At 38.1% G+C, this 15,004-nt stretch overlaps 1 protein-coding gene across 10 annotated transcripts in view; it reads left to right on the plus strand.

The window, feature by feature from the left end:
• PPIP5K2 (diphosphoinositol pentakisphosphate kinase 2) overlaps positions 1 to 15,004 on the plus strand; it is a 69,472-nt gene that overhangs the window by 20,444 nt on the left and 34,024 nt on the right. For all 10 annotated transcript variants that reach the window (XM_044445750.1, XM_044445751.1, XM_044445753.1 and 7 more), the window contains exons 6-14: positions 534 to 619; positions 1,944 to 2,098; positions 4,069 to 4,170; positions 5,263 to 5,424; positions 5,633 to 5,754; positions 11,694 to 11,795; positions 12,706 to 12,792; positions 14,120 to 14,195; positions 14,281 to 14,390. In XM_044445750.1, the coding sequence (XP_044301685.1) occupies positions 534 to 619; positions 1,944 to 2,098; positions 4,069 to 4,170; positions 5,263 to 5,424; positions 5,633 to 5,754; positions 11,694 to 11,795; positions 12,706 to 12,792; positions 14,120 to 14,195; positions 14,281 to 14,390 (1,002 nt within the window). The remainder of the gene's footprint in view (positions 1 to 533; positions 620 to 1,943; positions 2,099 to 4,068; positions 4,171 to 5,262; positions 5,425 to 5,632; positions 5,755 to 11,693; positions 11,796 to 12,705; positions 12,793 to 14,119; positions 14,196 to 14,280; positions 14,391 to 15,004) is intronic.

Genomic DNA, 15,004 nt, shown 5'->3' on the forward strand with positions numbered 1-15,004 from the left:
GGCTACCAGAAGTTCCTAATGTCTTGTAGTGGGTATCCTGGATGGCAGGGAGGTTAGAGTTAGAGGTATGTGCCATGAGATTTTAAAAAATCCCATCCCTGTGCAATATGAGGTGATTTTAGGAAGAAATAAATGGAAAATTAACACCCACTGTACAGTGCCTAAATCTGAGACTAGCACCCATTGCCAGTCAGATCTTCTAGCGCTAGCTAGGACAGCAGGAGAAGACTGGAGGTGGAAGTAGAGGATGTCCTTTTTCCCTTCCATCATTCTCAACTTCTTCCCATCTTGGAGGCCGGAAGAGCACTGTAATGTTCCTGTTCTAGGTTGACTACAGCCCTCAATAAAAGTACTCTGAGAAGGTGAGGACTCACAGCACCTCACTTGTATTTTTACTTTTAACAGTAGTGCAGGTCTCTGATTAGACAGCCATTAAACAACATTATATGGCAACTCAGTGACTTTATATTATAGATTATGTGAATGTGTACTTTTATTGATTATAATACTTTTATGGGAAATCTTTATTTTAGGAGAGAAGTTTATAGAATTCTTGAAGCTGAAGGTATTTTGCTTCCTCGTTATGCAGTTCTAAACCGCGATCCAAACAATCCCCAAGGTAACAGTGTTATAGTGAAATTGTCAAACAACTTGCTTTGAGCAGTTGCACTGAATAGTAACCTTCTTAACAGAGTGTTGCTTTAGACTCTGTATATAAAAAGAGCTTATCATGCGCTCTGAGCCACTTCATACTGCAAAGAATAACATGATTGGATGGGAGGGTTTGTGCATAATGCCAAGGCACCCTGCAAATAATCCACCAGGGGTTATATGCTTGCTAGCAGAACCTGGTTGGACTTGCTGTGATTTGGATCTCTGCTCAGTCTGCTTCAGTTCTCCTGCTGGTTCTAGCACATATCTTGTTTCTTCTGACCCTAACTTGGTTTTTGTAGCTGTTCCTAAAAACCCACAATTAAGTTGCCCTGCTAGTTCAGACAAGCTACCTCAGAGGTCATGGGCTGTTTATGAAAAATAGGCCACACTACAGAAACCATGCTCAGCTTGCATATTGCAATACCCACCATGGGTGGGTCATGATGAGTTGCCATGTTGTATGACCTGATTGGTGACTGGATTTGCATGACACAACCCAGAGTATATAATTGGGCATGGTAGCTTGTTATGTTGTCTGAACCCAGATCAGTTTCCACAGGGTGGCTTTATTTTGAGGAAAAAGTAACTCTGACAAGCCATGGCTTGTTCTAGGATCTGTTCGATCCACAATGAGTAATTACATCATGCCAACTCGAGAAAGCAATTTCATTGAGGGCTTCAGGGATCAGTAAGCAACCCCCTGCCACCTCTAGTGACAGCCCCTCCACACTTTACTTTGGCATGACTACTTCTTTGTTTCTTTTCAGCCCCAGAATATTGTGCAATTTTGCTTGTATTTTTTTCCATTCGGCTGTCTTCTGCAAATTTGCATGCACTCTTACAGCTGTCCAATATGTGTAGGCTTGCCCAGTTAGTTTCTTTTTTTGACTTATGCAAGATAGCAGAGTGGAATACCAAAAGACAGGGAAGCATTCAAATGAAACTGAAAATGCAGACCTCTGATTTTAAGTGTTGAATTGAAGCTTCTCAGTTGGTCCAGTTCGTGACCTCTGTGAAAAAGACAACTCCATAACAGGGAATGTAGTAGAAGTTACAGCTGCCAAGATCTTACTCCCTTTATACAAATTCTTTGTACAACTGCACTTAGAAAATTGTAGACACAATTCTGGTCACCTCACCTGAGTAAGGACAATATTGAATTTGAAAAGGTACAGAGAAGAGCAACAAAAATGATCAAGACCCTGGTTGTGATGAAATTTTTATCTTTTAATGGTGACTGAGGCCTGAAGTCTATATTTCATGTTGTAGTTTTTGTTTTTTCTTTTCAGAATGCAATCTGATTGAAGGAGAAGATCATGTGGAGGTGAATGGAGAAGTTTTCCAAAAACCTTTTGTGGAAAAGCCTGTTAGTGCTGAGGACCACAATGTGTATATTTATTACCCAACATCTGCTGGTGGTGGAAGTCAGAGGCTCTTTCGGAAAGTAAGACTAAGCTAAACTTAACAATAATAGTTCTCTTTGCTTCTTCATTTATGTGAAATGATAATAGTTTTAGGAGAGCTAATTTATTCAGTTGAGAGAAATATATTGTCAATAACATTAGCTGGAACACTGCTGGTAATTTGTATATTTTGGTTCTCCATAACAACTTCCAGATGTTTTGGACTACAACTCCCAGCATTCTTGACCATTGACCATGCTGCTGGGGCTGGTGAAAGTTGAAGTTCAAAGCATCTTGAGGGCACCAGTTTTGGGAAAGGTGCTTCATAATGTAGTAGAGACAGGTGTAGGTGAGGTGAAATAGAGATGGGTAAGAGTGATGTAAGAGTGAATACAGAAATGATTAGCCACTGAATAGTATAAACAACGTTCAGGCATTTGTCTGAATTCATGAGGGCTTACACAGAGCCAAGCACACTGAACCTGACCCCTCTCCATCTTCAGGTCCACATTCCACTTCATACCTTGCCCATTCCACTTCATACCTTGTTGTGCTGAAGTAGCAAGGCCTGAAAGGGATTTCTGCTCATGTTCACTTGAGTGCACTTAGAACGTTCCCCCAGTCTTGCCTTATCAGGTTACCAACCATGTGAAAAGTTCTTCTCCTCCTAGTATTAGTATTAGTATTATATTTCTCTACCACCCAATAGCTGAAGCATCGAAGTAGAATTCTCTTTCAGACCTTGCCAGTTTAACATGGCAAAGTCTAAACTGAAGTGGGTAGAGGTAGCATGTATGGCCTTAAATCTCTACCCCCTTTTTATCCTCATGCATTCATGCAAAAGCCTGAACAGAGCTGTAGGCATAGACTGATCTGTAACATAGAAATAAGCAAGTGAGATAAGACTTAAGATTAGATTATATTTCACTGTGTATTCAACCTTTCCACAAAAGGAATTGTATTCAGGGCAGCTTACAATGGATGAAATGTATGGAAACAACAATAAAAGGAATACATAAAACATAGTATTATTTTTATTAATGAATATTTGAATAGTAACCAACATCAGTTAATATGTCATTAATACCATAGCAGTTACAAATAATTCCAGCATGTATGCATTGATGCTAGGTTGCTGCCCTGTTCTTCGAAGAGGAAGGGGAGAATTTACATAAACTTCTCCTCTCAGCTGCAGTTTTCTATACAATATTTGAAAGGTTCGCCCTGTTTCCAGAGAAAGATTTTTATGGGCAGAAATGGTGACGTAGAGGGCTGTAGAAAAAAGAGAAAGGTGGTGGGAAAACCTTATTCTGTGAGTGTAGCTTGTTTCATCCATAAAAGGAAAGTTAGTATCCAAACAATAATACTAATACTTTAATTAAAAATTCTAGAAAAACTCAGCATACTTGTACTAATAAAACCAAACACTTCTGAACTGATATGAAAATCCTGCATAGAAGCATTGAGCAGCCAGGTAATGGGCATTTCATAAAATCCAACAAATTGATTTGGCAACCTGTTTCAAATCCCTTCAAATCCAATCAAATTCAAATCCATCTTATTCCCTACCCCCATCTTTCACACGGAACTGTCTTCTATCTCATGGCTCAACTGACCAGAGGCATCATCAAAGTTTTAATTATCTCTCTTTTGTATGACTAAATGGAAGAGGCAAGGTTTGGCACTCAGTGGACAGATTATTGTACACTTGCAGAATGTTTGCCCCCTATTTCTATGCAAACTTACAAGGACTCAAGCCATCTCCTCTAAGAGGCTTCTGGGGCTGCTGAAGGTTATAGGATAGCAAGCTATCCAGATATTTCTCTTTCTAACATATTTCATCACTTTCATACCCCTCTAACCCATTTGTTTTGTTTCTATAAAAACTTTGCTTTACTGTTCAAATGGTTAAAAATGATTTTGTGTGTGAGAGTGAGAGGAAATAAGCTGTTTGTTTATGGAACTTAGAAGTATTTTTAAAGTGATACTGATGGAAAGGTTTATGTTTCAGATTGGTAGCAGAAGCAGTGTTTATTCCCCTGAAAGCAGTGTGAGGAAAACTGGTTCATATATTTATGAGGAATTCATGCCCACAGATGGTACTGATGTGAAGGTATGACGAGTGCATATTCTGGGCTATATTTAGAACAATCAAGTGCTTAAGGGAGTCAGCAGCTTTAGATATGAAACATTTATCTCTGCTTGAAGCATTTCTATTATTACAGTTCAATCCTAAACAAACTTTATTTTCAAGTAACTCCATTGAGTTGAATGAAATTATTTCCAAGAAAGTTTTAGATTGAATTTTGCATCTTGAGTCAGCACAGTGTATTTAAATATGGACCTATGTGTAGTTGAAGAAGTCATAACTTCATATTTTACACCATTCTAGTTTCAAAGTGATTTGGGTTGATCTGCGCGGTCTGGAATAAGTTTTATCCAATAAGATGGGGGCAGTTTTGTGAGCATTTGGCTAAATTTGTACCCATAGCTGCCTCAGTATAAACTATCACCTACTCTGTGTGACCTGGTCTTTCCTGTCCTGTCCTGTCCTTTCCTCATTGTGGGACAAGATTTCATATATTCAGCTGGTTCTGACACAATATTATTGCCTGCATTTATTGTTTGATGCATAAGACATGCAAATGTTGAACACAGATTGGTATGAGACCTCTCAAAATTGTAAATTTTCTAATTGATAAATAACCAATGTACTCTAAAGAAATAGTCACATCACCTTTAATTCATTGGTCGCTCATGCTATACAAAAGCTGTGATCCAAACAGCTATTTAAGTGTGCCAAGGGAACACTTCTTTTACTTTTTTCTCTGAAGAACTCCTGACAGTATATAACCTGGTGGCCATGTGGCATGGATAGGGGAAGCCCATAATTTAAAGGGAACACAACAAATCTTAATTCCTTTAGGCATACAGAGCAGGTTCAATATTCTTTGGATCCTGGAGATTGTAAGTTATCTTATTAGGAGCTCTGCTAAATAAATGGGTTTTACCAGTAGACCTAACATGAAACTTCCAGCAAGGTTAGAGTAATAGTTGTAACATAAATGCAGTATAGGTTTGGGATTTCTAATGCTTTGCATTTTGTTTCTAATTGCTACTTCATGTGAAAGTGAAAGAGTGCAGATCTAGAAGGCTTGGGATTAGAAGAAATGTTCTTGATTCTATATCTTTTTCTCAAATCAAGGTATACACTGTTGGTCCGGACTATGCCCATGCAGAAGCTCGTAAGTCCCCTGCTCTGGATGGGAAAGTAGAGCGGGACAGTGAAGGGAAAGAAGTAAGGTATCCAGTGATCCTCAATGCAAGGGAGAAGCTAATCGCTTGGAAAGTATGCTTGGCCTTTAAGGTAATTCAAAGACTTAATATAAAATTGCAATTAATTGTTTATTATCTGGAACTATTTCTTATCAGAAAAAGACTGAAGGAAATTGTCCTTGTTCAGTGCAGAGAACATTTAAACAGAAACATTTAATTGTTTCTGTTTGTTTTTGCTATAGATTATGATCTGCATTTTCATACATTCTTTTCAAACTTTTGTGATTTCTTCTTGGCAGCAAACAGTTTGTGGTTTTGACCTTTTGCGTGCAAATGGACAGTCCTATGTTTGTGATGTCAATGGCTTCAGTTTTGTGAAGAATTCAATGAAATACTATGATGATTGTGCTAAAATCCTTGGGTAAGATTTTAGGAATTTTTTCCACTGATTTTTTCCCTTTTAATTGTATCAGGCCTTTTTCACCAATATCTATCTATAGCAAATAGCCTATTCAATTGGATAGACCTCTTGGAATATGTATCCAGTAAAGTAAGCATTTGTAGCTGACCTTTGTTAATAAGTTACTTCAGAGACAGTAACATCTATTTAAGATTGCCATAACATGAATAAACTTATCTACTGTAGTTTCCCTGAGTAGTGAAAAATCTAGCACAACCTTTCCAGGATGAAATAATAACAATAACAACTGCAACAATAACAGTAACAACAACAACATCTATATTAGTATAATGCCTTTAATACCTATTAAGGCAACCAAAGCACCACCACTTGTTTAGGCACAATGATGTGAAAAGTAGGTTTATGGGGGAGATGGAACAGTGAAGGGGAAAAGCCTGATTTGATAGTGAAGTCACAGGGTAGTATCTAACAGGGCATTTATGCCTCCACCAATTATTTCTGTGCCCCATAGAATCCTTTCCACAAGCAGCTCCCACTGCCCACACAAGGGAGATTTAGTGCTCCTGGGGAAGCCTGAAACCAACAAAAACACTTGTTTCTGGGACGAGGCAGTTCAGCAGAACTTACATATGGGAGCTCAGCCAACCTGCCTTCTTCCAGAAATGAGAGTTTCTTCTTGTTTCAGGACTTCCTCCAGAAGCACTAAATCTGTGTAAGTGGTGGGCACCACTTTCAGAAGGGAAGCAGCAGAGCAGAAGCACCCCATTGGACATGGCCCACTTGCCTGCATGTTCAAAGTCCCAAGATAATGTGAGGAAAAAGTGTGCAAATATTCAATTCTGCAGGTCATGTGATGGTTACAGCTAGAATCAACTGGTAACCCTAGAAATAGAAAGGGAAAATTTTTGATTTTCCATTTTGGAAATATAAAACCCAGTTAGTATTCCGATGTGTTTCCATTCTGAATGAAATGTACAAGCCCTGTATACAAGTGGATGATTGAAAGAAGTCTTTCTATTAACTAAATAGGAGGTAATTTAAGATTCTGTACTGGATTAAAAAGAGAAAACCATTGCATCCAAATTGGGTAACCTCTAATTACTAGGTAAATCCACCCATTGGTACTGGAGGAGTCTCCTTGTAAACACAATTCTCTGGGAGTTGACAGCCTGCTTCCCCACACACCCCTTTCTGTGTGATTCCTTTCTTTCTATTATGTTATTCTGAATGCAGAAATCGTCCCGTTGCCTCATTCCCAAAGGCCCCACACTTTTCCCCCATGACTGGGGCAGATGTCTCCAGGCATGAAGAAAGAGTATGATATAGACATAAAATGTTGTCCATTTGTTAAGACTATAAAGCAAACAAGCAGTTGGATTTCTGTTGAATAAATGAAAGAGAAGGGAGGCAAAAAGATCAGGTTTCAGTGATTAAGAGTTACAGGGCTACTAGCCCTGTAAATGAAGGCTATTGGCCTTTAATATTACCTCAGAGCTAGTGTTACAAAAGAGTTTCAGTATTTCAAAAATATCAGCTCTCTGACGCCAGCACTTGTCTGTTATGGATTTTATTGGCATTTTCCTGACACCTTGGCTCATGAATTTTGTTGTGGAGGGCACAGCCTTAAAAGGCAAATCTGAAACCACAGCAGAGGCACAGGAACCATAGAATATGCTTGCTTTCTTCTCTATCGAATTAAAGGCAGTTGTTTCCTGAAGCTGGGGGAAATATGCAGATTCTGCCTAAGTGCCTTGCCACCACCCAGCTGACTAATCCACAAGAGCATGTTTGAATTGTCAAGTCCAGACTTTGGCAGGACATTTGTTCCAGTCCTAAAGTGTCTCTACTTCCCGAACAAGTTAGCCAGGTTAAACACTATGTAGCACCCTTGATTACTCACCTTGTTCTGAAGAGTATACTATGCTCTTCTGTATAGCCCGCTGCATGTAAATTGATCAATCAATTTAATTTCCAGAAACAAAATAATATTAGTAGCACAGACTCAGAGCCCTCAAATGTTTGTTCTGGAAGTCATTCATTCTTTTTTCAATGGGTATCTCTCACACAGGGGTGTTCTAAGAATAATCTAGGATCCATTTGCTTTTAATATCATAACACATGACTCTTTTCTGGCACAATTCTACATTCTTATTATGTTACCTGTCTTTTGTCTCCAGGTCTGAGTTCCCTGGTGATTAAAGCACTTTATATTTCATTTGCTACCCTATGTTTAGTGTTACTGTTTAAATTGTGGTTTATAGTGTAACTGACTCTCCCCCAAAGAGTATCCAGAGTTGCTGACAAATAGATTAAAATAACCAAATCAAGCAATGTATGCAGCCAATTATTGTACAAAGCAGAAGAGGAAAAAACAGATAGGAACTTCTCATAAAGATCAGGACCAAGCAAAAACAAATCTATTAAAACAGTATCTAAAAAGATCTTGGCAAATGAAATTATGTTTCCCTTTTGCTGAAGGAACAACAGAATTGGTGTTTGGTAAGCATTCCTGGGGGAAAAGGAATGTAAGAAAAAGTAGTTTTAAAATATTGGTTCATTGACTCCAGTGTTGTTGTTACAAACTGGCAATGCCTGCCCAGGATTTCAAGAGTATTTCCAGCCCTCCCTGGAATATCAGGGATTAAATCGTCAACCTTCTGCATGGAAAGCACATGCTGTACTACTGAACTACTGTCCCTTCTTAAATAGTTCCAAAAATAGGGTGGTGGTTGTTGTTGTTTAGCAAAGTTGTGCGCGACCCATTGCTACCCCATGGACAACATTCCTCCATGCTCTCCTGTCCTCCACCATCCCCTGGAGTCCACTTAAGCTCACACCGACTGCTTCAGTGACTCCATCTAGCCACCTCATTCTCTGCCATCCCCTTCTTCTTTTGCCGTCAATTGTTCCCAGCATTAGGCTCTTCTCCAGTGAGTCCTTCCTTCTCATTAGGTGTCCAAAGTATTTGAGTTTCATTTTCAGTATCTGGGCTTCTAAAGAGCAGTCAGGGTTGATCACTTCTAAGACTGACTGGTTTGACCTCCTTGTAGTCCAAGGGACTCACTGGAGTTTTCTCCAGCAAAAATAAGGTACTACCATCAATTAAGACCTTTCTCTGCTCACTAGTTGCCTCACTTTTGATAGCAGGAGAATCTGAAGAAAAATTTCTGAAGACTTGAAGAATTTCAGTATCTGGACCAACAAGTGTGGTATAGTGGTCTGGGATTCAAGAGATGTGTGTTCTCATTCCCATTCAGCCATGAAGCACACTGAGCAACTTTGGGCCAGTCACTGCCTCTCAGCCTAACTTACTTTACAACATGGTTGTTGTGAGGATAAGACTTGAGGGAAGGAGGAGAACCCTGCAAACTACCTTGAGTTCCTTGAAAAAGGCAGAAAGGTGGAATATGAATGCTATGTAAAAGTAATAATAATCAGTATGTCTGGTCTAACATAGTTGTGGGGGGTTGTTTTTTGTTTTGTTTTTTACTAACTGAAGCTCCCAAGCAATTCTCAAAGGTAGTCTTAAATACAGTCCTAGGTATACTCCCCGGCCATGGATAACTATAACCAAGGTATTTGTCCAGGAGAGGTTGTAGCATACTAGCTGAAAGATGGCACATGCCATGTGAGGCTTCATAGGCAAAACTGGATCTAGTAGCATCCTCACCCTACCCCTGGCTGTGAACCTGCTCATAAGTGGAACTATAATTCCCCCAACCTGGATGTTCTTATTTAAAGGGTGAGTTGTATTATCGGAATATCTGTGCATGTCCACTTTTTCAGAGGGCTCAAGAACCTCTCACAAATCCATGCAGTCTCATATTTGCCATCATTCTTTGTTGTGGTCTCTGTGCATCACATAACATAGAGTGACTGAATACCATTTCAGGCAAATTAAAAGTAGAGCCTGAAGGGACATAAAAGCTGAAGTCTGTTAAGAATAGCTGCATTAAACAGTATTTCTCTTATTGTAAATGGGCACTTCAGATATAGACCAAATAAAGTATGCATTCAGCTTTCTAGCACTGGGTGAAAATTGGTTATAAGTCTTATGAAGTACTCCTCTCTATTTTTTCTTTATTTTGCATTTATATTAAAGAGGTAAAGGAGTTTTATACTATAAATAAAATATTATTCAAACTTTCCTTCGCTGAAAATGTATTGTTTTTCCTTTTCTAAAAGCACTGAGTATACATGTTCCAGTACACATAAAAAAACAAAGGTAGTTGCAATAATCCATGCAAAAATATTTATTAACATTTTCTGGCAAGTTTGACAGAAATGAGTCCTACAGCTCGTGGCATTCCTAAGTCAGCATGCAGGCTACAGAATGTTGAGAGTTGTAATACTCTTTTCTGTCTAAGCACATAAAATTGTACCCTTTTGGTGCAATCATGTCACATTATCTGTAAACTCCAAACTTGGAGCAGGAGCTGTGGTAGAGGCAGTCATCACCTTCCCATCCTTCTGCATTGCATTTTTCACAGGACAGACTTTTTAAAGCATCTGGCTGGAGTGCTTTGGAATGGGTAGATATGATGCTGTAAAGGCTGCAGGACATTTTGTATCCTGGCCTTTCCAGTCTGTTCATCTCCCCACATCTGAAATGACCCATTTTTCCTTTCTTTGAGGTTGCGATCCTGACCTCAAAGAGACAGCTGGAAGAGTTTATTTGCATGCTGGTTGCAATAGTTGGAAAGGGGTGTCAGAGCTCCAATTCTCTTGATTCTCAGCTCTGGGGTCAGAACGCATTTGTATCTGGGAACTGTCCTGTCACTGCCCCCCGACACTGTCTAGAGGTCATAAGATTGTTCCTTTACTGAATTAGCCACAGCATGTCTTGTAAATATTAGATTTCACCTAGCATGCTGGCATAAAGAAGCAGTGGCTGATCTCTTTCTGACAAGATGGATGTTGTTGTTTTTGTTATTTATTCGATTTATATCCTGCCCTTTTTCTTACAAAGAACTCAAAGTTATTTACATAATTCTCCTGCTGCTGCTCTTAATCTTATCCCCAGAACAACAACCCTGTGAGGTAGGTTGGACTGAAAGTTTGTGACTGGCCCCAAGTTACCCATTTGGCTCCATAGCTGAGCGGGGACCAGACGCAGATTGCCTAAGTTCCAGTCCCACTTAGCCCTGTCAGTCATCAGGATGTGGTGGGGTCTGGATATCATTCCACTTCTACTGTCCAAAACTCAGCCATTTTTACTAGGCCAGGAATCTAGTCCAGTCTAGATAGTGTTTTAAATGGATTTGAAAACCAGATCTGGTTTCTTATTCCTCATTTTGTGCTATTTTTATATTGTATTATGGGACTTAATATGTGCTGAAGGCTCTGAACTTTCTAAGGCTCTGAACCATCCTTTCACTCTGTGCTTAGTATTATAAATGTTTAAGCATTTATTCTTTAGTATGATATGAATGCATATGAACTTGACTGTATGCAAGTCACTTTCCATTCTAAAATCTTTGATTAAATGTTTCTGGTCCTTGCAGTCCTTAATATTCTGCTGGATGCAAAACTTAAATTGAAATTCTGATTAGCTGTAGCACTAATGAAAACTTTTATTGGGGTTAAGGCTGGTGATTAAAAAACAGATTAAAGGATTAAAAAACAAGATCTGATATTAAAGAATAGTACAATATTTTTTGGACATGAAGCTATGAAGCTGCCTTGTACCCGGTCAGGATTTATATTAGCCTATCTAGGCAAGTATTATCTACTCTGGCTCTGTCTCTCTTGATAGTTACTAGTTTGCTATTACTACATTTGTTTGTTGAGTGGAAACAGTTGACTAGTGCAAAATATTCAACTTTTTAAAAAGTATATTTAAAGTATATATTAAATACATTTTAAACTCTACTTGAATATAGAGCCATTTTGATTTAAGTATTTTAATTTAAATGAACTTTTATTTTTATTCCATGTAGAAATATTGTAATGCGAGAACTCGCTCCACAGTTTCAGATACCATGGTCTATACCATTAGAAGCAGAGGATATTCCCATTGTGCCAACCACATCTGGGACAATGTAAGAGAAACATTACATTGCCTAAATTATGCAAACTGTTTAAAGCAACTTTTTAATTGTCTCCCCTCATCTGTCATGTCTCTTTCAGTTCTTAAGTATTGGTGTTTATAATAAAATGTTGTACTTCTATCACAGAAGCTTAACGCTAAATTCAAGCCAATGGACTTGAATTCGTATCAGGCCCAAATGCATGCATTGAAGTTTGGGCCTTGTGTGTGTGCGCGCACATGTGCAACATTATTGATTCGTTCAGTATTTGGTGTCTCCAATCCTGATATTTCTTCCCTCAGTTACCTTTACAAGGAGTGTAGGATACAGTGGAGGTTTTAGAGTTGAGCAGCATTCAGGAGTATCAATTCCAGTGCTTCACTTCTGAGGCATTGGGTTACATTTTCAGTGTTTCCCTCACAAACTAATTCAGCCAAAGAGCAGGCATGCTTAAGCCTTAGGTTGGGATGGATGGTATTGAATTGATGTCTTCTGAATTGGGTTAGGCTGAGTTTGATTTCTAAGGAATTCCTACAGAGGCAAAACCTTTACCACTTTGTACCCTTTACTTTAGTGGAGAACAGATTTTCAAGCATAGTTTGTTTTGAAATATATTACTTAATATTCTGTTGTCATTTTGCTCCTCCCTTTTCATACAAAAGATGAAAAAATGTCTAAAAGTAGTGGTAACATCTAAGTCTTCCTTTAAAGGTCTAATTATTCTTCATTTCTTTTTGTTACATTTTTTCCATACATGTTATACTGAGTATTCATTTTTAAATTATCAAACAATCTCCACATATCCTGTTGCTGTGTTTTCAGGATTTTTTTTTACTTTTGTCAACAGCTTAACTGATCTATATCTCTATTAAATGAACAGGTACAGTTAATAATAATGATAATATCCTTTGTATATTCACAGGATGGAACTTAGATGTGTCATTGCAGTCATACGTCATGGAGATAGGACACCAAAGCAAAAAATGAAAATGGAAGTTAAACATCAAAAGTAAGTGACTTGTGAGAGGAAAAATGAAATGTATAAAACAGATTTTTCTCCTGGTATAAGTAGTAAGATTATTGTTTGAATCAAGCAGCTTCTAGATTATGGATCTCTGGATTTACTGAAACTACTTTTTGTATTATCTGTGGTGAGTCTGTTGTGTCAAATATTTCATACTGGTTATTGTTAATACTTTTAAAAGTCCAAGAATTTATTATTTAGGATATGTTGGACTAGCCCTTTTTTCACACTTCTTGACATTTCAGCTTGATCTGTGATCTTCCTGGTACTAGTTTTCCTAGTTTCTGTAAACTATGTTAGGAATGTTGTGAATTAAAGAGAAGACAGGGCAGTGATCAGGATGGGGGATGTTCTAAAGCAGCCTCTCCCAACCTGGTGGGCTCCAAGATGTTTTGGACTTGAGCTCCCTACCATGACCAGTGTTCAGGAATACTGAGGGCATGGCCCAAAATGTCTGGACAGCAGCAGGCTGGGAAGTGTTCTAAAGTATTTCTCCATTCAAACATTAGGGACATCATGGAGGAGTCTGAAGTCATCTTAATGGAGCAGTGATTTTCATATGAATAAAGTAGATATGAAGCACTAAGCAAGATGGCAAATACAGTGAAGAGGGAATGGTAGAAATCACTTGTGGTATTTCTTACCCCAAATTGTACCATGAAAGGTGCACCTGCTCCTATACCAACCTACTTATGTATTAAACTCTTTCCTCCAGGTGCACCCACTATGCAAAATAAGGTAACTGGTGACCAGAAAGAGTATAAACTATGGTGGCACTCCATTTGTGAGATTCCCCCTCCAGGGAGAACTGCCTGGTACATTTTTTTTAACTTTTAAAACCAGGAAAAACTATTTTTATTCTCCTACACTTTTAAATATATTTTAATATATTTTCTCTTTTTTCTAACATGTTATATTTTACTTGTACATTTTATCTCCTTCTAGTAAATTGTTCTGAATGTTCTGCTGAATGGAGGTATATAAGTCTTTTAAACAAATAAAATGAAATGTAGAACTCTAGATCATGAGTGTGTATCTTTTCAAAATTGGCCAGTAAACATAAATGATGCTGAATAGTCAGATGGCCTTAAAGCATGGAACTGTGGCATAATACATAGTTCAGTTAGGAATGTAAACGGTATGCAGTGCAGTACAAATTCTTTGGTACTAGCTGATCTACTAATACATGGAAAGTTTATGTTGTGCCATTTTCCCCATCAAAATTTTTTAGAACCTGATAATAACACCAGGGTTTGCATTTAGTGACATCTGGCAAAGTAACTCTCCTAATCACTCCATGTTTCCTTTAAAGGTTTTTTGATCTTTTTGAAAAATGCAATGGATATAAATCTGGGAAGCTAAAACTGAAAAAGCCTAAGCAGTTACAGGCAAGTTAAAACATTCTCCATTTTCTGCACTCTCATACACCATCTATTTTTATAAAGTACTTATTAAGTTTTCCACTCTTTTTAGGAAGTGCTTGATATTGCAAGACAGCTCTTAATAGAACTAGGACAAAATAATGACTCTGAAATTGAAGAAAGTAAATCTAAACTTGAACAGCTGAAGACTGTGTTGGAGATGTAAGTGTTTACAGTACAGATCTTTTTGTAGCAGAAGTATCTCATATTTTTAAATATAAATATGTTTATAAATCTCCTTTTTTAGAATGTTACATTTAGGTGATATGAAATCTGTTTCAACTAATCTACTGGATGCCATTTTCTACAAGTACTTTCCAAGTGCCAGCACTTAAACTATAATTAAAACTAGCAAAGTAGAGCAGGGGGAATTTGTGGAGATGTTTCTTATCCTGTACCTTAGTATAAGAGGTTGGAAATTGTGGGCAGTATCCAATGGGGTGTTTATGCCTGTGTCAATACTTTTGTGTTCCACTAATTCTGTTACACAAATGGCTCTCACTACTTGAGTGAAGGTGATTTAGCACTTCTGTGGATAACTAGAAATGAGCAGAGATGCTCATTATGAAATGGGGCAAGTCAACAGAGTTTGTATAAGGCAGCTTTGTCAATGTTTCCCAGTCCAGGAACCAGGCTTTCTGCTCATCATTGGGCTGCATCTAGGAATTGTTAAATCTCACTTTTGTAAATGGTGGAATTGGTCCAGTGGAATTGGCAGGACTTAGCACTTGCAGAAGGAAATAAGTGGGACATGCCCTGTTGGATAGTGCCCATTA

The sequence above is a fragment of the Varanus komodoensis genome, unplaced genomic scaffold (assembly GCF_004798865.1).
Source record: "Varanus komodoensis strain SLA01 unplaced genomic scaffold, ASM479886v1 scaffold5, whole genome shotgun sequence".
NCBI lineage: Eukaryota > Metazoa > Chordata > Lepidosauria > Squamata > Varanidae > Varanus > Varanus komodoensis.